The sequence below is a fragment of the Engystomops pustulosus genome, chromosome 1 (genome assembly GCF_040894005.1).
Source record: "Engystomops pustulosus chromosome 1, aEngPut4.maternal, whole genome shotgun sequence".
In the NCBI taxonomy this organism is placed as follows: domain Eukaryota; kingdom Metazoa; phylum Chordata; class Amphibia; order Anura; family Leptodactylidae; genus Engystomops; species Engystomops pustulosus.
The window spans coordinates 272,979,901-273,007,815 of NC_092411.1; the positions used below are offsets into that span (position 1 = coordinate 272,979,901).

At 45.0% G+C, this 27,915-nt stretch overlaps 1 protein-coding gene across 1 annotated transcript; it reads right to left on the bottom strand.

Annotated features, from left to right (window-relative positions):
- Nucleotides 1-401: 401 nt before the first annotated feature.
- Nucleotides 402-27,892, bottom strand: TACC3 (transforming acidic coiled-coil containing protein 3). The gene is made up of 16 exons (XM_072126223.1): nt 27,789-27,892; nt 16,658-16,817; nt 16,342-16,478; nt 13,609-14,688; nt 11,673-11,745; nt 9,455-9,629; nt 9,314-9,372; nt 9,044-9,168; nt 8,857-8,965; nt 7,529-7,675; nt 6,393-6,469; nt 6,217-6,260; nt 5,303-5,463; nt 4,689-4,795; nt 3,238-3,358; nt 402-558 (listed from the first exon to the last, which is right to left on the bottom strand). The coding sequence occupies exons 2-16, from the start codon at nt 16,814-16,816 to the stop codon at nt 493-495; spliced, it is 2,640 nt and encodes an 879-aa protein (XP_071982324.1). The 5' UTR covers nt 16,817; nt 27,789-27,892; the 3' UTR covers nt 402-492.
- Nucleotides 27,893-27,915: the final 23 nt, after the last annotated feature.

Genomic DNA, 27,915 nt, shown 5'->3' on the forward strand with positions numbered 1-27,915 from the left:
CAGAGCTGTATAATGCCCAGAGTCCAGCCCATAGCCCTACGGTCTGGTGGCGAAATCCAGGCAGCACATGGTCTGAGACTCACATGATGCCCAAGTTCATAGCATGCAGTTAAAGGGGTTGTCCAATTTCATTTGGTTTGTGTAAGGAAAAAAAAAAAAAGTTCTACAAATTTTTCAACATACTTTATCAATTCTTGACAGTTTTCTAGATCTCCGCTTGCTGTCCTGCTATAGAAAGCATCCGTATAACTTATCCTTACACAAGCCATATCAAACTTGTGCTGAACGTGGACAACCCCTTTGACATCAGAAGCTGCACTCTCCAGGGGGTCACAACCGTCAAACCCTAAAATATTTAAAACCCGACGGTAAGGAGATGGTCCCTGATAAATGATAATAAGTTAAATTAATCTATTTATTAGTCCATTAGAAACATATAAAGAGACGCAACAGTGATACAAATAAAAATATACAAAGTACAGGAGCAGCGGATCAGATCTTCTCCATCTTTAGGATCAGGTCGTCGCATATTATGGTAAGCTCCTCGTTTTCTTTTGTCTGGAAAAAAAAAAAAAAAAATTATATTTATTTAAGATGACATGGGCTAAAAAGCACAACTTCCAGACCTAGAGACACCAGGGGATGTTACACAGCAACAGAGAGTCTGGCAATGGTCGCCACATCCACTGCATAGGAGTCTTCAATTGGCATCTGCTTTGTAATCCCAACCCACAATAGAGAGTCTTAAAGAGAACCCATCATGCAAAATAACCCCCTTAACTAAATATAGTTTCATAAACTGCCATTAGAGAGCATTGCCTCTATCCCTTCATTCATAGTTTATACAGTTGGAAAAAAAAAAAAAAAAAAAAGACACTTGTCCTTCAAGTTCAACCAAGGCATTGTCCCTCTACATGCCTGTAAAACTAAGCAATGAGGTCCTAAAGCTGTATGCAAATGACCTGTGAAATGTCCAATGAAGCATCAGCATATTCAAGCTGTCCACTCTATTCATGAGTGGGAGGCACAGCCACACCCCCAGTGCATGACTGACAGCCTGTATAATGATGTGAGGCTGTATAATGATGTGCTTCCTGGTGCTGGGGCCACACCCCCTGCAGCCTGTGTGTGCATGTGTGTGTGTATAGGAGAGATACAGCAGCTCCAGGCAGCCATGTTACAGCAGAACATGTCAGATTCATGTGTAGCTGATGTCTGTGTCTCTCACCTGTATATTAGGAGGATGCAGCATGTCAGCAGATGCAGCACACACACCAGCAATGCTTTACTATACATTACACACAGACATGAGCAGGGGGAGGAGAGGGCATGGGGAACAGGGGTGACATCACTGCCTCTGACCATGTGACCAGCCTCATTTACATAATAAAGAATAGATGATTTTACAATGAATAATGTATGAAATAACTAGATAAAGGCTGGGATGGGATCCTTGTGAGCTGCTCCAACAGGTAGAGGTGACAGGACACAGACCTGATGACAGGTGTCCTTTAAGAATATCATCATGTGTGAGTATTATTGTTATTACATGCGTGCTTTTGACGTCAACTGCAAGTTGCGTATCGACCTTTTAACATTTTGGAGTGTTAACAGAATCAATTATTTCAGAATGATTAATGTATGAAATAACTAGATAAAGGCTGGGATGGGATCCTTGTGAGCTGCTCCAACAGGTAGAGGTGACAGGACTAGTGACACAGACCTGATGACAGGTGTCCTTTAAGCCTTATGCACATCACAAACAATGGGCTGACAAGGGCAAGGTCAATTTAAAGAGGACCTGTCACCCTGAAAAAAACTGCACTAGGAGCTGCTTACTAAAGTAAGCAGCTCCTAGTGCTAACACAAATGCAGCAGTGTTACACTGATAGCGTTAACAGAGGTTTCCGATAACGCTAACAAACACTGCCGCGCTGTACATTAGAAACGCCGGACCGCTCGGAAAGCTGTACTGCACTGCCTCTTCCCCGGACCACCCCGCTCACTCCATAGGCCAGCAGTGACTACTGCGCGTCACTTCCCCTAATCCCGGCCCCCCTCATGAATACACCGGACCACTTTTCAGAGCGATCCAGCATTTGTATTGTACAGCGCAGCAGTGTTTGTAAGCGTTAGAGGTTTCCGGTAATGCTATCACTAACACTGCTGCTTCTGTTTTACCACTAGGGGCCGCTTACTTTAGCAAGCAGCTCCTGGTGCCTTTTTTTTTTTTCACGGTGACAGGTCCTCTTTAAAGAGAACCCGTCATCCAAAATAACCCCTCTAATCTAGATTTTCATAAACTACCATTAGAAAGCATTGTCTGTATCCCTTCATTGTCCCTTTACATGCCTGTAAACCTAAGCAATGAGGTCCTAAAGCTGTATGCAAATGACCTGTGAAATGTCCAATGAGGCATTAGCATATTCAAGCTGTCCAGCTTATTCATGAGTGGGAGGCACAGCCATACCCCCAGCGCTTGACTGACAGCCTGTGTAATGCTGTGATGGCTGCTACATGTGCTTCCTGGTGCTGGCATGCGTGCAGGAGAGATACAACGGCTGCAGGCAGCCATGTGTATAGCAGAACATGTCAGATACTTGTGATACTCAGACATCAGCTACACATGTCAGCAGATACACTAACTATGCTTTACTATACATTACACACAGACAGCAGGGGGAGGAGATGGGAGGGGAAACAGGGGTGATATCACTGCCTGTGACCTGCCTCATTTACATAATAAAGAATAGGTGATTTTACAATGATTAATGTATGAAATGACTAGATAAAGGCTGGGATGGGATCCTTGTGAGCTGCTCCAACAGGTAGTGGTGAGAGGACTAAAGGACACCTGTCATCAGGTCTGTATTACTAAAGAGACTGGCAATGAGGCAAGCTCAACACCAAGAAAATGCCTAATAGATGTGTGAAACGGTCTACCGCAACTTAGCCTCGCTGCAAATCTGGACAGGCCAAGTGTGAATTCATTTTGGAAGCCATATACCAGGGTAACCTAGACTCATGAATAGGGGGATTAGTATAAGAAATTTCCTATGTTATTACCCTCTGACACACTGGAGCCATAGTTCATGCTGCAATAGCTGCTGCCCACTGTGTCTGAGCATCTACAGCCACGCACTACCCAAACCCCACACTGGCTATAAGGGGGACAAACTAGTTGCGTGTTCTGAGATCTAGTCAGAGTCACTCGTATAGAGACCAGCACCGTCCCACCTTTTGTTCTATACTCCGTTCTAGTGACTGAATCTTCATCTGCTCTTTACGCAACGTGGCCTGGAGAGCCGTGGCTTCCGCTTTGGCTTTGCTTCGCACTTGGGCAATTTCTTCATTAGCCCTATAGAAGATAGACAAGAATGAAAACAAATCCCACACTGCACGGGGAAAGGTCAAAGACCAATGTGTACAATACATCCTATAAAAAGAAAAAGGTTGAAATGCAATCTACAGATCGTGAGAGGTAGTGGTAATGACACTGGGCCCTACAACACCACGTTTAGGACTGTAGCGGCCCAGTCTCAACATCAGATTCAGTTATACTTGAGGATATCCATTTTCAGCAAATAATTGTATAACATTTCATTACACCAATTTTCCAATCTTCTTATTGTATCAGTTCCTCGCCATTTTTTAGATCTCTGCTTGTTGTCATTCTAGAGGAAGCTTCATTGTTTACCTACTAGTCATGTGACATCACACAAGTCCAATTACTCGGCTATAATGAGCTGAGCACTTGTGTGACACCACATGACCAGGGACAGATTTCTATCCACAGGAAGCGTACAGTGAAACTTCATATTGAGTGACAGCAAGCAGGAAAAAAAAAAAAAAAAAAAAAATTATGCAGAGTTGGCCCATATTGGAAATTTGGATAACTTTGAATTACACAAACAAACGCATATGCTGAAAAGAGGTCACTTTGTGACACGTGAGACTTTTTTCACATCTGTAGTCAATTAACAACTTTAAAAAAATGTAAACTTTGTTATATTTCCAGAAAAAAAAAAAAAAAAAACACCCACAACTTTTACCAAACTATGTTCCAATTATGTACAGCTTTATTCCATCCCCCTTTCCCTGTTTAGCTACAGATGCAGAGGGTGCATGTACTTCTACAATTCTGAAAAGCGAGTCTTTCCTGCAGCTTCTTCTAAATCCAGTCTTCAGCTGACCGGCTGGAGGGGGACACACTTCAAATGCCTATATCTCCTAAACCTTTTTACCTTGTGTCATATTGAACAGGAGCGATACGGTGTCTTATGTTTCCCCGTATGCTGTGCATGTCTATGGAGAGGTGAGAAGACAACCCACCACCTCTCCGTCGCGGCAGATGTATGCCCGGCCGTAGCCATGCAGGCATAAGTTTGTCTAAAAGCAGCCAAAAAGTTACAGTTGGCAATAGAATGCTGCATGTACATAAAAAATGCAATATACATTATATACTCGAGTATAAGCCTAGTTTTTCAGCACAAAAAAAAAAAGTGTTGAAAACCCAAACTTGGCTTATACTCGAGTAAAAAATATATAGGTTTAACCAGGTTTTTGTGGCAAAATTAGGGGCCTCGGCTTATACACGAGTATATACATGGAGCACATGTGGAGACTTTAGTTTACAATGAAACCCTAGCCCAAGTAGTGTACACGTCAGTGTGGCCGCCCTGACGTACCGGTTGAGCTTCTCCTCGGCATGTGCCTTGAGTGCCTGATAGCGCTGCTCTTCTTTCTTTATCCTGGCCAGATAATCTTCTACGCATTTCTTCAGGGCCTCCTCATTCTGCAACACAGAAGCATTGAGAAAGGAGGAGATCTCAGGTCAGTCAGTGATATCTGCACTCCCCCGGCTGTACAGCCACATTACACGTAACATCCATTGTTAGAGAGACAATTCAGTCCTCAGGTTGTTACTGCCCTGGAGGCACAGACCATTGTGCACCCAAGCTTATGCCATTCCAGTGTAAGAAACTGCAGGGAATGGCATAAGTCAGCAGAATCCTACTAAATCTGGGTTGACTGGAATGGGTCATTCTTATTCCAGTTAACCCAAACTTAGCTGAATATCAATGAAGATCTACCTAATGTACAACTAATTCAAGATATCTGTCCATTGATCATTCTGCAACCAAGTAAGTTAGGTTACTGTAATTTTAGGTATATTTTTAAAAAACAAGAATCCTACTAAATCCTGGTACACCATTATATTTTGGCTAAAGTCTTATGGCATGACATTTATGATGCAATGTTATGACCTGACCCTAGACCATCACCAGGACATCCTCCTTACCTTGCGATATCCTTCCAGTACATCCTTCTGCTTCTCAAACCTCTTGAACATCTCGGAGAAGGATTTTTCCATGGAGTTGAGGTCCACCTGCACCTGCTGCTTCTCCTGGATTACCTTCTGGAGCTCTAGTTTGGCCAGTTCCTTCTGTCTTTGTGAATCCTCTTTAGAAGGGATTAGAGGTTACAAAAATAATGCAAACCCTACAGAAAGTAAAGCTGCAGGATCAACTATTCATGATGCCAAGATAGAAATATGGATTGTGCCACAATGTAAGGCACCTGATGTGAAGACCCCCCATACACCTCAATGACTGGACACAGTGGTTCCTAGAGCTCATATAAAGCCCCAAAATTGAAAGCGTTGCCCAGGACGTTCGGATTCTCATAGTAAAACCCAACAATAAGATTTGACAATGGGGCAGATTTATCAAGCGGTCTGAAGTCAGAATATTTCTAGTTGCCCGTGGCAACCAATCACAGCTCAGCTTTCATTTTACCAGTGCTCATGAATATTTTAAAGGGGAGCTGTGATTGGTTGCCATGGGCAACTAGAAATATTCCGACATTCAGACAGCTTGATAAATCTGCCCCAATGTCTTGAACCTGGTCACCACATGAGGTTGAGCTGCAGTACCAGGAGTCTTCCTTGGCTGTTAGCACCTCAGGGACCAACCTTCACAGAGCACCTATCCCACCAAAACATAATGGAATGTACAATACAGTCTATGGGTAACCAACTGGAGGTTCATAGAAGACCTCCCTCACCTCGTCTTAAATACCATCTCATAAAACAGCTTGTAATAGAAACCACCGACACGTGTGAACAGGGCTTTACAGAAGAGGCTTCCCACCTCCATAGCAGTACAGCACAGATATGATCCATCCACAGGATAAATGAAGACAATACACACTTACCCAGCATCTGTGTGATCGTGCTTTCAAACTCTGCAATAATTTTCCTAAAATTTAGGGGGGGGGGGGGGGGGGAGAAAAAATATTATTATTATACTCCAAATTAACAGGTTTGTGCCTCATTTTCAACTTCTTGACACCCACAAGAGGTCAGAGCTCTGCCCAGCTCCTACACTTACCCCATCTCAATATATTCCAAATAAAGTTTATCGTGCTTATTTTTCCAATCCAAAACTTCCAACTCTTTTTCTTGAACCTGTGTAAGTGGGGGAGAGGAAGAGAGAAACACACACGACAAATTGAGTCTCAAAAAAAAAAAAAAAAAAAAAATTATTAAAAAAGAAAAAAAAAAAACAAAAACATTTTTTCCAGAAGTGATCTTTTGGGTAAGCAAATTGATTAAATTGTGTCTAGAACTACAGTATATAGAAAGGCGACATACTGTATACATGGTAAAAGGGGGTCTCTGGTTGCTGCCAAACATTAAGGTCATTACCATCAAAAATCAGGGTCACTTAATAAATACAAGATGAATACAACAGTCACTACATTGATCCATGGTCTCCTTCCTTCTTAAATCATTGTGCTTATGAGCCTGAAGGTCTCTAGAGAAGGGGGGTATGTTACCAGAGCTCTTGCATGCTGTAGCTTCATAGGCTGTTACACTGTATTTTACAAAGTGGGGCTTCTGCAAAGCATAACAGCCTGTGAATCCACAGCATGGATCCCCACCACGCTCTAGAGGCCTTCTGACTCCATTGCATAAATTAAAATTAATGCTTTGGAAGCAGAAGCAATTGCTTGAAATCTTGCCTTTTCAGGAACGTGATGAAAAGACTTGAGGTATTCAATGGAAATACACAAAATTTCCGCTCCTGGAATTGACAAAATGGTCTCTTGCAGAAGGGAGAGACAGCACGCTTTTTGATATGTTGCGCCTTAGGTTGTAAATTGACGGAGCGGCCGTAACACAGTTGTAAAGTGGACGGCAGAATTATCTATTCACACCAAAGTGTCAAAATAGAAAAGCTGACCTAACTTCAAGTCCAGCTACCTCCCAAAAGTTCAATACACCTTCCCATTTTTGCACAAAAAAAAAAAAAAAAAAAAGTTGCATAACTACAGGAAAAGGTTGAATCTTGGAGTGAACACATACAACAGGTGGTATACACACACTAGAAATTTGGCTAATGGCAAATTCCAATTTGGGGAGAATTGTCAAAAATAAAATAATGAACCCATAATGAAGTATTTGAGACTTTACAATTCTGAGTTGATAATGCAGGTTGGTTATAGATCGCACGCAGCCACTTACCTCCAGCCTGACTTGCGCTATGGCAGCGTCCATATCTTTCTGACTGTACTTGAGAACCTCGACGATTGCCCCCACATCAGACGGCAGCAGGAAGGGGTCGTGAGCCGGCACAATGTTGGTGGGGTCAGGGATTAAAGGAACGCTGTCCTGTGGAAGAAGCAGCACAGCAGTGGAGTGAGCCGGCTGTGCCTGTAACTGGATAGCATGGAGGAGAGGCTGCACCCAAACAGCTATACACCACTATGGTAACCAGGGAAGAGTCATCACAGCCCGGAGGAAGAGTCACAGCCTTACCTGCATCTCTCCCAGTACAGTTTAGCCCAATCCTTTCCATACAAGATGTGAGAATCTGACTATTGAGGATCCCACAATAACAAAAATACAGCCCCTTATACTCCTGTATGACCGAAACTGTGGTAACTGAGGTCTTCTAACATTGCGCCATTCATCTCTATGGGTATTGCAGCCAGTGTCCATGTAGCACCAGTGCATTTGTGTGACCACTGCTCTATTCAGATGCAGATACAAGTTGCATGGATGGACCACAAATACAATAGAAAGACTGGTCACATGGAAATCAAAGGCTAGGGCACCCTTCCATGGCCCAAAATCCTTTATACCAATTAAAGGATGAACCAGTTACATTACAATTTAGCCAATAAAACATTATGAAAAGCTTAAAAGGAAACCTACCACGTTAAAATGCCACTACTAACACACAAATACCTTGCACCATACATACCCATTTGCAGAAATCGCTGTATTGTATTTTTTATATTTCAACCCCCCTTTGGTGAACCGAATGAGGGGGGGGGGGGAAATATAAAGAATCAAACTGTTTTAATGGACTACAGCGGTTTCTGCAAATAGTGAAGTTATGCCCCGGCATCAGATCACCCTGAGCTGGTGCAAGGTATTTGTGGGTTATAAGTAACATTTTAAAGTGCAATCAATTTGCTGCACAGAAACTCCAGTAAATCTACAGCACAAATTATAATGAGGTGATCAGCGAGGGTGGGACAGCTGGGACCACCACCGATCACAAGACTCTACAATATAGAGAAGAGAAATCCTGCTGTCCATAATGGGTGTAGAAGTTGGTGGAGCGGGTGCAGGATTCCGCTACTCCTATAGACTTGGGATAAAGTTATCCTCTTTCTGGCACGGGTGCCAGCAGTTACACCACCACTGATCGCTTGGTTATCCCTAATCCTACATAAATGGGATCATTTTTAAATTCTGGACAAACCCTTTAACAGGATAAAAACCACAATTTTTTCCCATTACCACATGTCACTGTCTTATCAGATACGCATCGTGTTACTTACAGATACAGTAAATGTCCCCAGGAGGTCAAGTCCTTTGGGTTTTTCCTCATTTTCCAGACAGGGGATAACTGGAAAAGTTGGTTCAGGTAAAGATCCAAAGAGCTCAGCACTGAAAGAGCAAAGTACTGTGATAAGAGAACGTCATACCATACTACAGACTCTACCCACCACCTGGAGCGCCCCCTACCTGCTGCGCAGTGGCAGGTCGCACAATGGGCCCTCACTTGCAGGGGCGTTCTTCTTGGGAGACTCTCTTAGCAAAGGATCAAATTTCAGGTAGAGTGATTGCTTGCGCAGAGCAGATTCCTTGAACTAAACAAAAAAAAAGGACAAAAGAAAGGGAGGGGCGGAGGTTGACTAGTAAATTCCCATATGTCAGGGCTGCCAGACATCAGATGGGACAGGACATCAATTATTCACAACTGCAGCGCGATTGTATGTGGTGGAAAATACTTACTGACGAGGAGCCAAAGTTCTCCAGGTAGTCGATCTCTATGGGTTGTCCGAATCCTTCAACTAAGAGAAAACAATAAACCAGTTATTACAAGACGTCATACGCCAGACAGGTACAAGTCACCAGACAACAGAGTCTCCTCACAGTCTGCAGCCGGCTTGAAGTCAAACTCATCGGCCGGTCTGAAGTCCATCTGCAGGTCAGCGGTGAACTCCACATCCGGTACTCCCAGGTCCATAGGCAAGGCACTGGATTCTGGGATGTCAGGATTCTGCGAGGTCAGGATTTCTTCTGGGATGGGCTTTGCATCGCAATAAACCTGGTGTGAGAACATAAGATATTAGTACAAAGACATCGGAAGATCACTGCTCATCACAGAGCAAGTCTGCAGGCAACTTGTGTAACCAACGGCACCGCACCATCACACAAGACACGGCAGGAGAGCAGCCATTGCTTATCACATAAGATGAGGATACCGCTATAAGGTCTATGTAACGTTATTAGACTGAAATGATCATGTAAAGTGATGGTATATGCAAGCTTTTTTTAAGATCGGAAAACCTATTAAAAACGGTTACAAGGGTTCCCTCAGAGACCTCCGATAACAAAGGGATACCACAAAATAACCCCCCAGCAACCCTCTCCTCCAGGTTGGGCCATAAACTTCCACTGGAATCAATGCAACACCCATATAGACGAACAGGACTGGACGCCATTGCATCTCTAGGCACCAAGTTTATAGACTTTGCAAAAGAAAAAAAAATTTTTTTTAATTGGTTTCTTGTGACTTAACCCTTCAGGACATAGACAGTTTGCAGCTTCAAGGGGTTTTCCCCCACAAAGAAAAGCTAGGGCCTAACTTGCTGATCAGTGGGGGTCTCAGTGCAGAGACGCCCACAGATTGTGAAAGGGTCCGATGGAGGTACATCAGACTAATGGAGCAGACAGCCGCGCATGACTTTTCTATTCCAATAATCTGTGGAGATGGGTGAGCGATTTTAAGTTAGTTTTTTCATCACATATACTTCATTTAGTGGTAAATTTTGTCTGATAAAATGCAATACTAAAACGAGTTTTTCAAAATTTAAAAAAATATCTGTTTTTATCAGGCAGATAGATTAAGCACCTAAATAAGTTGCTGAATAACATTTCCCTTATGTTTATGTTACATTGTCACAATTTTTTGAAATCTCTGCAAAAATGTATTTTGAGGTCACACGACTTAAAAAAAATATCGAACATCTGTTTTCCGTAGTTTCAAGGAGATTTCAGAATGGACTTTTTTTGGGGATCATTAAGGTTAGTAACAAGATTTGAAGATTTATAATTAAGAAATTAGAGATCCCCAATATATCAACCAATTTTTCAAATCTGCAACTCAAACTATCAGAAACTGCTTTTAGGAAGATTGTTAACCCCTTGATATCATCATCGTAATTAAATCAGTACACATTTCCAAAAGATAAAGAAAAACCCCACCTTAAGAGAAATTGCATAGCAAATTTTGAGCACAGAAACGTCCCACATGTGGCCCTCACATGCTTCAGTTTTGTCCTATAGACATTGCCACCCTTTGGTAGGCTATAAAATTATATATTTTTTTCTGTTAGTGGCCATGTGTGGGCAATTTTTTTTTGCGGGCTGAGATGCAATATCCAGTGACCATGTTGGAGTCGGTAATGCCCATTGTTGCAAACTTTTTGGGGCGTGGAGGAGTAGAAAAGAATCAATTATGTAACCTGGCTTTTTTTTGGTGTTCACCGTATATTATTTTTATTTTATGGGTCAATACAATTACAGGGATACCATACTTTATGTCTTACCAAATTTCTCAGAATAAAACCCAAGGGGGGGGGGGAACAAAACAAAAACCCCACACATGATGAGTTTAACAGTTTTTGGGTTTTTTTTTTTTTTTTTTTTTAAATCTTTACAGCATTCATCAGGTTCAATTTTTATTCTACAGGCTGTTACAGAGTGATACTATATGTGTGAGGATTGTGTAATAATTTTAACTTTTCACATTATATACATCATTTGGTGCATTTTGCGGACTTTGGGAGTATTTTTTTTCTCGAATAACTTTTTAAATTCTTTAACCACGGGACATGAACAAGCGTTCGCGCTGATATGTTGGCCACAGAGTGCCAAATAATTAAATTGTCAAAGCTACATTAACAAGTAACAGGTACAATTAGAGGGGATTAGGTCTATAATAAAAATAGGATACAGAGAAGCCGCTCTAGGAGAAAAACCGATTGATATCTGATCAGATGTGCTCATCGATAGGGCAGACAATTTTACACTCATGTAAGAGACCAAAATAGAGTAACCCCCCCCCCCCCCCCCATACCCCTCTTACCTTGTTCTCTTCAGTGACATCATCTGTCTTTACAGCTGGGGGCTCCTCTGCCGGTGTGTTGGATTGCTCAGGTCTGGGAAAGACAAGAAGGAAGAAGTTTTACTCAATGTAACATATACAAAGCATCACACAAACTCAACTAGTGAACTCCACACCACAGGAAGTGCCGGCCTCTATAGCATCTAGAACATTGGTCCTGGAGTCATTGTAATGCTGAACGCACCCAGTGGAAGCCGGACCGTACGTCAGCATGCACGCCTTGTACAGAAAGAGTCCTTAATATACCAAAGCATAGACAAGGACTTCCCAGTTACTGCCAGACTGCTGCACCAGCACTGTAATAGTTAATACAATACCAGGGCTACAGCCAGTAGGAAGGAACTTTGGTACAATACACAGACTCTACAGGGTGTGCAGTCTGTGGGACCTGGCAGACACAAGGGCCCATTTGCACAGGGTACACATAAATTGTGTGCGTTCAGCCTAAAAAAAGAAAATTTTAACTTTCAAACCACATTAGGATTATGGATCCGCGAGTCAAATTGGATCTTTATTTGAAGCTCTTTGGTTCTGTAGGCCACAAGCCTGATGTAATGTGGAAGGAATCTTCATCTTTACAATGACATTAGCTATAGGGACATTTGAAGCGACACTGCCCCTATCGCTTCTAAAAGCAACTCATCTCAAGCTAATAAGTAGAAGAGTCATATTTTGCCTATGACTTTGGAGGAGATATCTGAATGTAAACAGGAGCTTTCCAGGAAGAGGGAAAAAAAAAAAAAAAAAAAGGATCTGCAAGGACGGCATCAATAGGCCCCTCCAAATCAGCAGGGGGCTCAGTGATGTAACACATCGGAGTTTCGGATTTTACAGGGGATTTCAGAGGACTGGTAGTTTAGAGGTATAAATAATGCGGCCATACCCATTCTGCTTGTAGACACATGATAGAGGCCATTCATAGTAGTCACTTCCCAAGAGGAAAAGTAAAATCAACATTGGGTACACCAGTATTTTAACCAAAACAGGCACAATATAATACAATTTGGTTTAGTAAAGATTCAGGTCCTATAGGACAGTGGTGGCGAACCTATGGCACGGGTGCCAGAGGTGGCACTCAGGGCCCTCTCTGTGGGCACTCAGGCCATTGCCCCAATTTCACCGAACAGGACCAAATCTTCCTGCAGTCCCAAGCAACTTAAAAGATGCTGCTCTCAGCGCCATTTTAAAATGACACTTCATTGGCTGTTTGGAACTGCAGGAAAAGTGAGAAGGTGTTGACAGAACTGCATTATCTTTGGAGTTCCTCATGCTGGACCCACCATTCTTCCTGGAGAGAAGCTACAATGATGGTCTGAATTTGTCCACCTTCTTTCAAATGTATTGGTGGCCTAAGGGGGGCCAATAAAACTGAATGATGTTGAAGAACAGGTAGCAATAAGTTACTGCTTGAAATGCCATTTTGTCACTTCATGATAAATAAGTGGATTCTGGTTGTAGTTTGGGCACTCGGTCTCTAAAAGGTTCGCCATCACTGCTATAGGAAGACCAACCTATAACTAGCGGGAGATCCTATAGGCCCTCATGCTCATGGATGTCAATTTTGTCTGTATTAGTATATGAGTGCATGCACTGACAGTCCAAACCAATTCACCCATAGAAGGAAATGGGCCTGTGACTACACATGTGCTGGTTCTTGTACATGACCATAGCTAATTGGTCATTGCCAAGACAGGAAAGGCTGATGCCAATTGGAACAAGGAGGAAAATTCCTTCCCAGCTGCAAATACATCAACCCGACTAAATCCAATCGATCAACATTCTAATACGAAAATGTAGTTGCCACAACTATTGATGTTTTTTTTCCAGAGGGGCATTAATGCCTATGAGACCCCACTGAAACCCATCAGCAAGCTCCCTACTGACAAACCCTCCTTACCTCTCAGTGTCTTCCGATGTAACAGATTTCTCATCCTGATCCTTCTCAATAGATTCCTCCACCTCGGTTTTGGTTGGACCTTCCTCCTCCTTCTCACATGGCACATCATCAACAGGTTTCACCACTTTGGGGGAACCAGCAATTTTGGACCCTCCACTGCCGAAAGGATTAAAGTTCGGATCATCAAACTTGTCCCAGTCAAAGTTGTAAGAAGCTTTAGGCACGATGATGTCGTCTTCAGGCGCGGGGGGTTTGGGAGGATCCTGTTCCTTAGGTTTCGTTGGTGCGGCCTCCTTAGGCACTGCTGGTTTCTTGGTTACAGGTTTAACCCCGAGACGTTTGCCCAGCTTTTTGGGCGGTGGCTTTTTGACAGCAGCATCACCACCTCCAAAATCAAACTCCAGTTTCATGGGTTCGCCTTTGGTGTCATCAGAGGTCACTGGTTTCTTCGGAGAGTTTTGCAACTTTGAACCTCCCGTGTTAAAGGGATCTATGGCATCTATTTGGTCAAGGTCAAAGTTGTAAGAGACTTTAGGGAGCGGTGGAGAATTTGGGGCATTGGGTGGTAAAGGATTGTTATCTATATTAGTATTTTCTACTAGTTCTGCTCCATTTTCAACACTAAGAGACTCTGCTTTTGGACTACTCCCATCTTCAACAGGACCGGCTGCCACATTGGACACCTCCTCAGGTGTGGGGTTAGGCTCCTCCAGTGGGACAGTATCATCTAGAGAGGTTTTACAGGGCACTACATCACTTTCCAGACCAAGCTGTACCGTGACTGGGGAATCTGGATTTAATAGGCTTGTGGATAGTAAAGCCACAGTTTGATCTGCAAGGACGGCATCAATAGGCACCTCCGAATCAGCAGGGGGCTCAGCAATGTCACATAGTGGAGGCTCCATGATGTCACAGATCGGAGTTTCGGATTTTACAGGTGAATTCATCATCATCTTTGTGCTTTTGAAGGGATTGATTTCATCCAGCTTGTCGAAGTCAACAGTGTAGGCTCCAAGGCTCTTCAGAGGAATCTCATCTTCAGGAAGGGAGCTGGGGACACTGCTCTGCTCAGTGTTCAGACTGAGGGAGAAGAAGAAGTATTAATAAGAGGAAGACATCAGATAACTCTGTTCTGAGAGAGACTAAACCACCAGAGGGGGACATAACCAATACATAGAAAGGTTAAAGCCACACTTGTTAAAACAACTTATCAATTTCACATTAACATCTGTAGGTACAGGTTACGTACAAGATAGGGTCTGTAGGTTTGTTCTTAAGTTGAATTTGCATGCAAGTCGGAACCGTATACTTTATAATTGTAACCCCAGACAGAATTTTTTGGCCTCTGTGACAATTGGATTTTAAAAATGTTGGATTGTCATTAGAACCAGGGTTTACACTAAATCTTCATTACAGACACCTGTGATAACTGTTACAGCTGTTTATTGTAGCCTATGGCTAAAGTACAGTAAATTACCAACATCCAGAGGTCCGTTTGTAACTAGGGGTCGTATGTAAGACAGGTGTTCTTAAGTAGGGGACCGTCTGTACATTGCGACATCAGCAGGAGATGAGCTCAGTTTTAGACCAGCGACATCTATTAGAAGTCAGAACCAGTGTGAACAACTCCTTAAAGAAAAGCTCCACTTAAAACATTAACTTTCGAGGAGTTTATGATCCATTGAGTTCAGTTTCCCATGACTAAATGTCACCAGATGACACAATGACAGGAAGCGCAAGGCAATACATGAATCACCACAGCAAAACCATAAACAACCTCATGCTGGAGTCACAAGTGCCAATGGTGGAGCCTACAGTTACCCCAGACATTAGTTTTGAATGATGGGAGTGAAACAGAGGGTACACCACAGGTATCAGAAACAGGAGGAGAATCAGCGACATCGTTGCTTTGATTGAACCTATGCTGAGCTACATAAAAAATATCATATACACACACTAATATATATCTGTTCAGTTTAAAGATTTTTTTTTTTTTTTTAAGTTTCACCCTATCAATAGGACAAGCAGATTGGTGTGGGTCTCACTGCTGAGATTGTTAACTAGAGACATCCCCTGTAACAGGAAATCTAACATCAAACTCCATCCTGATAAACCAGGTAATCTGATTTTTGTTATCCATGGCCTCCTGTCTAAAATGTAAAATTATGCCAATTAGTCATAAGATCTCCCGGGGGCGTTACCAGAGCCCCTCCAGAATTGTTATTGCAAGCAGTACTGAGAGGAAGGATTAGTTTGGCGGGGGGCACAAGCGATTAGGTATGGTTGAAAGGGAGCTGAAGGGCTGGGGCATGTAAGGGCCCACGCTATCCCATAAGACAGGATTTGCGGACAAGACCCATTCTAGGATGGGGTTGGAAAGGAAGTTTTCCCCAAACGGGGTATTGTTTGTATTATTGTTTTGTTCAGCTCAATCTGATTTAAAACAAAAAACAAAGTATCATTTTTTTTTAGCCTAGACCTTAGACATACACAATATTAATTGCATATTAAAACTGGCTCATGAAAGGGTTCTGTGCACATCCTGCATCCACATGCAACAGTACAAGAAGCCAAGTGTCAACAATACTTGTATTATTACTCGCCAATTCACCCAAGTAGCCTTCCTCTCACCCACCTTCTATAGAAGAAATGTACACCGAGTTCACACCCGATTACTGTTAGTACAGGAACATTACAGACAAAGTGGCACAATACGTTATAGATAAAACTTACCCGGCAGAGGAGAGGCTGAGCTGCTCCAGTGCCTGAGCGCAGTCGTCCAGTGTGAACACATTCTCCTGCTTGTTTGCCCCTGCGGGAGTCACGATCCTACGAGTCTGCGGGTCCCTCCTCGGCGTCTGAAACGTCACCTTAAAAAAAATATATATATACACACACACACATCACAATCACACGTTGACTATGAGAAACACATGTGGCTATAAATAGCGCTTCCTGTGCACTGCCAGCGAGGCTGGAAGACTCTCTCATTTGGTTTGATAATGAGACGTCTCGGGGCACAGCTACCATTATCCCCGCTGGACCTCACCTTCATGCTCTTAGGCAGCGCGCTGGCAGGCAGATTGTCTTTCTGTGAGGGACGCAGGATGGACGGTCTGCCGGTGCCTGGAGGAGTGAACAGGAAGTCAGACGACTCAGCTGTTATGTCGCTCCCAAAGTTTTCGTCATTTAGTATCTGTAGACTCATTCTAGAGGGGGAACAGAAGACGTAGTGAGAACCAGAGTCAGCAAAACACGTGAATACACACAACTACTTTATCTACCTCCAGGACAACCTAAACCTACCCTAAGGGGATGGTGGGAATGACAGACCCCCCACCCCTCATGTAAACAGAGCTCCAGTATCCCCAACTGAAAGGAGAGAAGTGTACATTGCTTCAATCGGTATCTTGGGCATTTAGGATTCCATCCACTGACAGCAAGCAGTGCAGAAATATCATTGAATTGATAGCTCAAATATCACCCAAAAGTCATAAAGAAGAGATTCAACAATCATACAATCAACACAGAAGAGATTCCTCACCATAGTACAGGACCCCATATACCACAGGAGAGACCCCTCATCACAGTACACAGTGACATAGCGCAAGCAAATTCTACTTTTACCCTCTGTGTCAACTAAGACAATGCTGATACAGGCCGTCCCCGGGTTACATACAAGATAGGGTCTGTAGGTTTGTTCTTAAGTTGAATTTGTATGTAAGTCGGAACTGTATATTTTATCATTGTAATCCCAGACAGAACTTTTTTGGTCTCTGTGACAATTGGATTTTAAAAATATTGGGTTGTCATAAGAATCAGGATTAACACTAAAGCTTCATTACAGACACCTGTGATAACTGTTACAGCTGATTATTGTAGCCTAGGGCTAAAGGACAATAAATTACCAACATCCAGAGGTCCGTTTGTAACTAGGGGTCGTATGTAAGTAGAGTGTTCTTAAAGGGCACCTACGGGGGGCGTGGCCGAATGCCGAGCTAGGAGGACGCATACCGGCGGGCTCCCGGGATCCTGACCTCCATCCTGACAATCGGATAGCCATCCGTGGCTGTACTCACCTGGGCACCTGGCACAGTCTTCCCTGGCACCTGAGGGACGGAGTGGCACCTGCCGTTTGGAGCTCCAGCCGTGACGGGGTGACAGGCCCGGAGTCCGGACGCCGTTCCAGAGGTCGGGGAGCACGTAAGGCTGAACCCTGCCGCTGCCTGTGCCTGCGCCCCTGCAATCCAGGACCCGGTGCTGGCGTTTGGTGTGTTCTCGGGCCTCCCGTCCAGGAATTGGGGCGGCCGCGGCGGTGTGGCGCGTGCTACACGTGGTGAGCCGGCGCCATTGCAGATTTGGCGCGCCTCCTCCTCCTACTCTACAGGCGCTGCCTGAGCGTCTGCACCTCCTTCCGGGACCCGGCGGCAGGTGAAGTGTCGGTCCTTTGGCCCGGGATTGAAGGCGGCCGCTGCTCTGCTGCGTGGAGTGTGCGGCAAGTGGCGCGTCGGCGCCATTGTGGAGTGGGCACACTTCCTCCCCCTGCCTTCCAGACGCTGCCGCCATCCGTTACTTTGAGGGACGGCTCAAGATCCACTGCCTCGGGGTCCTCTCTCACTGGAGCAGCTGCTGCTGAGAGGTAGGCTGCCTGTCTGCTCCCCTGGCCACAGAGCCTCTCCTGCATTAGACCATTCTTGTCAGGTCAGTAGAGATCTCCCTGACCCCATCACTATCTGGCACTGAAGGGGCAACTTCCACTATACTAAAGAGAACTCAGTTTTAGACCTTCTGCAGCCTACCCTGTTGAGTCCTTAGTGACTGTCTGATTCAATCCTCCTTGAAAGCTTACTGGGATACTGGTGCTGTATGCTTGTAATTCACACAGATACTATAATGGGCAACAGGAGGAGAACAGCTAAACAAAGTAAGGCGCCATCAGGAGCCTCCGCGCCGCCATCCGATGACGAATCTGTTCCTGGAGACCCCCTGTACCATTCCCTGGACCCCCTGGATAACCAGGCTTGTTCCACCTCACAAGCTGTTTTAGCACAAATACAATCTAATGCGGCAAGGAAGTTGGGCAGGTTTTCACGTGCTCAGCCTAGCTCTCCTCAAGGGTCTCCTGGTCCCTCACCCTCCATGTTTGATGGTTCTCAGAGCCCATTGCAACCTGACGATCCGGAGTACATCCCTATGGATCCATCTGATGTGCTAGATAAGAAATTTGCTGAGGTGTTAGCGGCCATTAACTCCTGCCAATCTAAGCTGGTTAACAAAGTTGATGAACTCCGCCAGGACTTTGTCATCCTGAGACATGACGTCCATAAAGCTAAGGAGCGGATAACCGAGACGGAGCGCCGCATTTCTGATGTTGAAGATGTCCAGAGACCAATGCCCGCTCAGATTTCTGATTTACAACGTCAGATGGCTGCCGCCGCAGACAGGGCGGATGACTTTGAGAATCGCCTAAGGCGCAACAATATAAGAGTTGTTGGTCTCCCCGAGAAAGCTGAGGGTCACGATCCAGTTGCCTTTTTTGAAAAATGGATGAAGGACTTGCTTCCTGCAGAGACTTTCTCCCAGTTTTTCACGGTAGAAAGGGCCCATAGAGTCCCATCTCGCCCTGGCCCTCCGGGGGGAAATCCTAGGCCTTTCCTGGTCAGATTGCTACATTTTAGGGATAGGGATGCAATCCTGCGAGCGGTTAGAGGCAAAGGGGAGATCCTCTTGGGTAATAGCAGAATAGCATTTTACCCTGATTTTTCTGCTGCGGTGCGGAAGCAGCGCACCCATTTTAATGAGGTTCGCAGTCGTCTAAGGGATAAGGGGTACAAATACTCGATGATTTTTCCTGCACGTCTCCGTGTGATAGACGGTCAGAGGACCCGGTTTTTCACCTCCCCGTCCGAAGCCATGCAATGGGTGGACTCAGCCCCTAGGGCTCCTGGAAGTGCTAGGGCAGTCCCTCCTCCCTGACCAGGGGCTGGAGTGTACTCAAAGTTTTCCCTCTTAGTCATGAGGACCTGAGTGTCATAACTGGGGTTCTAGTTCTAATATAGCTATGCAGATATGTCACACAATACTTCAGGGTGGGTGCCTACGCCCCCCCCCCCCCTTAGTAAACTGTTGGGATAGTCCCTCTATACTGTGCTTGAGCGATAAGTGCTATCCGTCATTTACTTCCTATTCCCCTGACTGTAGGGGTCAGGCTCCCGGGATAAGCAGTTTTTGGGTTTATCCTAGTTAGGGACCACAGTTCCTGGTAGTTAGATAGTTCGAGGGTATAGGTCTGCACTTCGGTTGTTAGAGTGTTAGACAGGGGGTTGTTTCTAATGTATAATTGGGATACAGGTTTGCATATGTTAATGCTTTCTTATGTGTTTATTGTGGTAAAGTTGGGTGTGTGTGTGTACGCATGGTTGTTTGTGTCTATGTCCTCTCCACTTCTCTTTGCAGGTTCCAATTCTCCAACCCTCCAGCCAGACCCATATCCCCCCTCATTTTTTTTATGGCGCCAATTAAAGTAATGAGCTGGAACGTTAGAGGGCTAAATTCTAAATTTAAAAGAGCTATAATTTTAGATACCATTAAAAAACAGTCTCCTCATATAGTCTGTATACAGGAGACGCACCTTACAGGACAAAAAATTCTATCACTAAAACGTGCCTGGGTTGCTAGGGGTTACCACTCCTCATACTCAGTGTATGCAAGAGGTGTCTCTATACTTGTATCTAAATCCCTTCCAATAGAGGTGTTGCAGGTGGCCATTGATCATTTTGGCCGCTTTGTCGTATTGCATTGCTCCTTATGGGGGTCCTCCTTCACCATTGCCTCAGTGTACGTCCCTCCTCCTTTTGATACTGGTCCATTACAAGCACTGACAGATAAATTGGCAGCCATGCCCCCGGGTCCATTAATATGTATAGGGGATTTTAATGCGGTGCCTGATCCATCTCTGGATCGCACTAGTGGTGTAGACCCTGCATCAACTCGATTAAATGAATGGATAATGTCCCTTAGCCTGAAAGATCTCTGGAGGGGGAAATATCCTTTGGAAAAAGAGTATACCTTTTATTCCTCAGTGCACAGGACGTTTTCTCGAATAGACCTGGCGTTAGGCTCTCCTGACGTGCTCCCCATGGTTGAATCTATCTTCCACTGCCCCCGTAGTGTCTCGGACCACTCCGCTGTGTTGCTCACTCTACTGATTGGCCCTCCCTGTGATTCTCGTATTTGGCGCCTACACCCTGCATGGCTCTCTTCCCCTACAGTGCAGATGAAAATGCAGACAGATCATACTGAATTTTGGGAAACACATCATGATCATCCAGACCCATTGCTACTATGGGACTCATACAAGTCCTCTACGAGGGGGGCGATCATCTCTGGGGTGGCGGGGCATAGGAGGGTTTTGGGTGATAAGGAGAGAGGATTGACCTCTATACTACGGGATGCTGAAAAACGATACCTAGAGAATCCCAGTGGGGACAATAAGAGGGCCTGGGCGCAGGTGCAGCGGGAACACCTTGCTCTGGCCAAAGAACGCACTAGCAAACGCCTTCTGGCTTCTGAAGCCTCAGTTTTTGAATTTGGGGACAAAAATGGTAAGTTACTTGCATACCTCTCCAGGGCGGAACGACCATGTGCTTCGGTCCCCTTTATAGCAGATGCGGATGGGGCCTTGGTACATGATCCTACCTCCATAAATAACGTGTTTAAGGAATTTTATTCTTCCCTGTACAGTCCTAGCATATCTACCACGGCTGCCGAAATGGATGCCTTTTTGGATGACCTCCCTTTGTGGCGCTTAACACCTGCTCAATCTCTAGAACTAGACTCCCCCATCTCAGCAGAGGAGGTGGAATTAGCTATTCAGTCTCTTCCAACAGGTAAGACACCTGGTTTAGACGGGTTGGGGGGAGAATGGTATAGGAGTAGATGTGAATTCTTGGCCCCTAAGCTGCTTGAAGTCTTTAACACAGCCCTGGAGCATGGCTCCCTGCCTTCCTCTATGAGAGAAGCTTTAATAGTAGTTCTCCCGAAGCCCGGGAAAGACCCTTCTTTCCCTGACTCCTATCGACCTATTTCTCTCCTTAACACCGATGTAAAAATCCTAGCCAAAATCTTATCAACAAGACTGAATAAGGTGATTCTGTCACTGGTGCATCCGGATCAGACGGGTTTCATGCCCGGCAGGGCAACGGATATTAATATTCAGAGACTATTCCTAAATATAGAAGCAGCTGCGGGCTCTCCTGATCCTGGCTTTGTTCTATCACTTGACAACTGCAAGGCCTTCGACTCTGTCGAGTGGCCATATCTATGGGCCTTACTGGCTAAAATGAGAATAGGCCCCAGATTCCTGGCCCTTGTCCAGCTTTTATATCAGGGTCCGAAAGCCAGGGTCAGAACTAACCTGAATGTGTCTGCTCCCTTCCCCATGGGCCGGGGCACCAGGCAGGGCTGCCCGTTGTCCCCGTTACTTTTTGCATTGGCCATTGAGCCCCTTGCTGTGGCTATTCGCCTTTCCGATGACATTGTTGGATTGGTAAGAGGGACGATCATGGAGAAGGTTTCGCTATACGCAGACGACACATTGGTATACCTGGGAGATGTGGGTGCTTCCCTAGTGTCCCTTCTTTCCCTAATTGACAGATTTGGTTCCATCTCAGGCCTACGGGTAAATTGGGATAAGTCAGTCCTCTTCCCTTTATCCGGAAATACCAATCTTAATCTATCTATCCCCCTGCAGGTGGTATCTAGCTTCAGATATCTTGGGGTTAGGGTGTCCCGCAGGGTTCAGGATTATGTTGCATTAAATATTGACCCCCTGATAACAGACACAGAGAAACGGCTGCAAGCATGGTCCACATTACCCATATCCCTATATGGTCGTATAAATATTTTTAAAATGATTTATCTACCAAAATTCTTATATCTACTTCACTCCTGCCCGGTACTACTTCCCAAACTAATATTTAAACGAATAGACAGTATTTTAAGAACTTTTTATTGGCAAGGGACCAGCCCACGTTTCAGTCTGGCCGTGCTACAGGCTCCTAGATCCCGGGGTGGACTAGCGGCACCTGACTTATACCTTTACTATTTGGCATCCCAACTTGTCTACGCACAGTGGTGGATCGACATAGATAGGGGGAATGCAGCTACTGCTTTAGCCGGGTCTCTGATGGGGTCATATGAAGCTCTTACGAACCTTCTATATAGGTACAAATCCCCGGCCTCAATCCCAATTCCCTTGCGTACCGTAGCTGTATGTTGGAGAAGAGCCCAATTGCTAGTCAGCCCCTCCTCCCCCCCTCCAGTGTCTCCCAGATCTCCCATTTGGTTAAACCCTTGGTTCCCACACCTTCTCTCCCTGCCTGGGTGGACGATGTGGGGGGCTGCAGGTGTCAAGTTCATAGGTCAATTGTTATCCTCGAACTCTGAGCTACTCTCTCTTAGTGAACTGCGGGAGAAATTTTCCCTGCCCCCCATGGCGTCCTTTCACTACTCCCAACTGAGGCACGCCTTTAAGGCCCAGTTTGGGTCCACTAAACTGTCCACTGAATTCACTAAACTGGAAACCCTGCTAGGAACCCCTGATCTATCAAAAACCCTCACACAAGTGTACACTGTTCTGCAAGCACAGGGAGTTAGACCATTTGATCGGGCTCAGGTGCGCTGGAAGGAGGATATCCCAGACCTCTCAGAAGAGGAATGGGGGGAAGTTGAGCACTCATACTTTGATTCAGTGGTGAGCGCTAGGGATTTCCTAGTACAAACAAAATTCCTCCACAGAATTTATTACACCCCGGTAAGACTTCATCGTATGGGGGCTAGACAGGACGATAACTGCTTCAGATGTCAGGGAGCCTGTGGTTCTTTCCTACATTGTGTATGGGCCTGTCCCAGGGTCAGTGCCTTTTGGACAGAAGTGCTAACCTTCCTCAACAGTCATTTTGGCTTTCCCCATATAGCCAACCCCAAGGTTTGCCTTTTGGGAATAATAAATGAGGTCATTGGTGGCCATTATGACAGGATCTTCTTTAGACTCGTTCTGTACTATGCGCGTAAGGTGGTGATTATGTCCTGGAAGGATCGTGACCCCCCTCCCCTGCAGAAATGGATAACGCTGGTCAATAAGGTTATTCCTATGTATTACTCTGTATACAATAACAGACAATGCCCTCAAAAATTTGAATTTATTTGGTCTAGATGGAACATGAACTCTAACACTACGGTGTAAAGTAACTATCATAAACAAATCCCTTTGTCTGGCTCGAACCCCATGCGAAGAGGATGGTGTATTGTGTTGTTAGTGTCTTGTCTTTGTGTGTCTGCATGAATGGGTGCCTGAATGTTCGTTCATTAAGTTCCGACTGCGGCGCTTACATGCTGTATATGTACTGTTGTGGTCATCTATTTCTGTTACTAGAATGCCATTTGACCGATTGCGATATTTGCCTATGCTGTTTTGCTACCTTTAAGTACTACTACGCTGCGCCGTAGTCTAATGTTTTAAGGTGTTATTGTTGAATTTAAAAATGAAAAATTCATAAATAAAATCTTTTAAAAAAAAAAAAAAGGGCACCTACCACCACAAATCTACCTATAAAGGTAGATTGGGTGGTAGGTGGATCAATGGGACGTGAGGATAGCCCTTTTAAGGGCTAATCCTCACGTCCCTGCACTTTTTTAATAACTTTAATTTGGTATTTATTCAAATTTACTTATGCGGCTACCAGGGCGTGGAGTAGCCGCATATGAGATTACACGAGGCGGCTACTCCACGCCCCGGTAGCCATTTTACCCCTCCTACTCACCCATCTTCGGCGCGCAGCTCCGCGTAGCTGCGCGCCCTCGTCCGGCGATCCTGCCGTCTGCGCATGCGCAGAAGAGCAGGCCCGCGCCTGCGCGGTCACAACTCCGAAACAGGCGCGGGCCTGCTCTTCTGCGCATGCGCAGACGGCAGGATCGCCGGACGAGGGCGCGCAGCTACGCGGAGCTGCGCGCCGAAGATGGGTGAGTAGGAGGGGTAAAATGGCTACCGGGGCGTGGAGTAGCCGCCTCGTGTAATCTCATATGCGGCTACTCCACGCCCTGGTAGCCGCATAAGTAAATTTGAATAAATACCAAATTAAAGTTATTAAAAAAGTGCAGGGACGTGAGGATTAGCCCTTAAAAGGGCTATCCTCACGTCCCATTGATCCACCTACCACCCAATCTACCTTTATAGGTAGATTTGTGGTGGTAGGTTCCCTTTAAGTAGGGGACCGCCTGTATAGGGTTTATGGGTGCTTCACCAGCATCAATCTGATATTGAGGGGCTATTGATAATGCATTAATACACATTATATAAACCACAGATGAGCCAAAATTCTATCCATTTGCAGTCAATGGTACTAGGGGGTGTGCTGGGTTTTGTGATGTATAGTTCCCCATCACTAAAATACAACCTAAAAGCAAAGTCATAGTAAAACAATGTCCACCTGCACCCAATCCCTCCCTTTTCATATACAATTCTGCTTTAGACAGTTTTAGACTGAGTTTACACAAACCACATCACATCAACAAACCTACAGCATCACTGACCCTTACAATGCTGCTAGTCTGGATCATTGGACCCAGAAAGCGATTGGTAGAATAGAGTATCATTACTTTTCTGGGTACCCAGCCAGCCACAGCCACAGCCACAGCCACAGCCACACACACACACACACACACACACACACACACACACACTTCCCAGCGACTACGAAGAGAAAGGTCAATGCTGCCATCAGCTCCAGCGGATTTGTACACAGAACACCAATCAAGTGCTGGACCTTATTCCTGCAGTGGGGGATGAATGGGTGAGGCTGGAAGATCCATGCTGGGTCATCTGCACTATAAAAGTTGTTGTCTCATGATCCACAGGGCAGGAGATGAGTTACAGATCACTGGGAGTCAGACCTCAGCGATCAGGAGAAAATTGCGGGACCCCAAATAGCCCGATGTCACCACCGGAGAGATGCCTCACCATAATACGGGACCCCAAATAGCCCGATGCCACACCATAACACAGGACCGCAGGTCCGTGTACAGCTAAACTGAACGTATTGCACCAGTGATTGTCTCCAAACAGGAACCACAAAACAAACCAAGATACTCGGGTCATCCCGGTGTGATGTCTGCACACCCACTGCTTACATGGGACATAAACGTGTCTGTGCCCTACAGCTCAGATAGTCGGCTCATACACAGGGTGCAGACAACTATGTGGTTCTTTCAAACATAAAGCACAACTGGGCCTTAAAGGGGTTCTCCCGAGGTGGAAAAACATGGCTGCTTTCTTCCAAAAACAGTGCCACACCTGACCATGGTGTGTGCAGCTATTGCAGCTCAGCTGTATAGAAATGAATGGAGCTTAGTTGCAATACCACGCTCTACCCATGGTCAGAAAGGGCGCTGTTGCAGCCATGTTTTTCAACCTCTGGAGATCCCCTTTAACCCGTTCACAACCCGTGACGTAATAGCACGTCACGGGTCGGCCGCGGGTGAATGGAGAGGGCTCACGCGCCGAGTCTTTGCTGCATGGTAAGTCTTTGCTGCGCGGGTGTTTTCCCGCTGATCGCCGCCAGCAAAGCTGCCGGCGGCTTCAAAAGGATTGCGGCGCCGCCATCTTTTCGAGGATTGCGGCGAAGACCCGAGGCTACTTCGGGTTAACCCATGCAATGTATGAGTAGTAAAATACACATATACTACCATACTGTAGTATGGCAGTATATGGTAGGATCGATCAGACAACCTAGGGTTCAAGTACCCTAGGGAGTCTGAAAAATACTAAAAATAAAAAAAAAAAGTTTAAAAAAAAAAATTATAATAAAAAACCCTAAAAACTCAAATCACCCCCTTTCCCTAGAACAGAAAAAAAAATATATATATATATATACATATACACACACACATATACAGTATATAAAAATCATAAAAAACACATCAGGTATCGCCGCGTCCGAAAATGCCCAATCAAAATATGATAACGGTTTTTCACTGTGTTTAATCCCGTAACGGAAAATCGTGCCCAAAGTCGAAAATGGCACTTTTTTGTCATTTAAAAAATTCTATAAGAAGTGATCACAAGGTCGAACAGTACTAAAATTGATAACATTGTAAATGTCATCAAAATCCGCAAAAAACGACACCACCCACAGCTCCGTACACCAAAGTATAAAAAAGTTATTAGCGCCAGAAGATGGCAAAATCCCAAAAAAAAAATTTGTACAGGAGGTTTTAATTTTTTTAAATGTATGAAAACATAACGTAATCGCACAGACCCAAAGAATAAAGCAGACATGTCATTTGGGGCGCACAGTGAAATCCGTAAGATCCAAGCCCACAAGAAGGCGGCACAAATGCGTTTTTTTTTTTACCAATTTCACTGCATTTGGAATTTTTTTTCCCCGCTTCCTAGTACACGGCATGGAATATTAAATACCATCACTATGAAGTGCAATTTGTTATGCAGAAAATAAGCCCTCACACAGCTCTATACATGGAAAAATAAAAAAGTTATGGATTTTTGATCATGGGGAGTAAAAAATGGAAATAAAAAAACAAAAAAGGGCCAGGTCCTGAAAGGGTTAAGTCATGACAGCACCTTAGAAGGCAACATAGAGGTCCCCTAAAAACAGCCAGAGCACAGGCCAAGCATGCACATGGTAGTGCGCACTCCAGAGGACTGGACTCCCAGAAATCTTACACCTACCCCTATAGACAGGATGGATAGCAGGTAAGTGGCACCAGTGGACCAGGACAGACAGGAATAACCTGCACGAAACCCTGTAGAGACCAAGACATGAAACTGCAGCCAGGGCTAGTGTGGAAGTCACAGGACTGTGTGAACACTGCCCTATGTGCAAGCACCTGACTGCTCTAATCAGAGTTAACCTGTTCAGTACCAAGGGGTTAGCACATACAGGGGCGCTTCATATTACATACACGGGTATATATGAGTCTTAGCATTATGATATGATACAGAGATGACTACAGCACATACATTACATGTATACACAGTACGTGCAGGCTGGATACACATAACCCCCACCCCCGGCAGGACCATTACCAGCACACCCGGCTACCACACACTCTCCCTCCCGGGCCGGTCACCGGAGCCGCACACCTCCTCCGCCACACGTTACCTGCCGTGTCCGGGGCCGCTATTTAACCCTGTGCTCGCTCTCCGCTTCCGTCCACTACTCTGCTGCAGTGTCTATTTGAATTTCGACTGCTCGCAAGAGCTATCCAATCAGAAGCCAGAGATGCTGA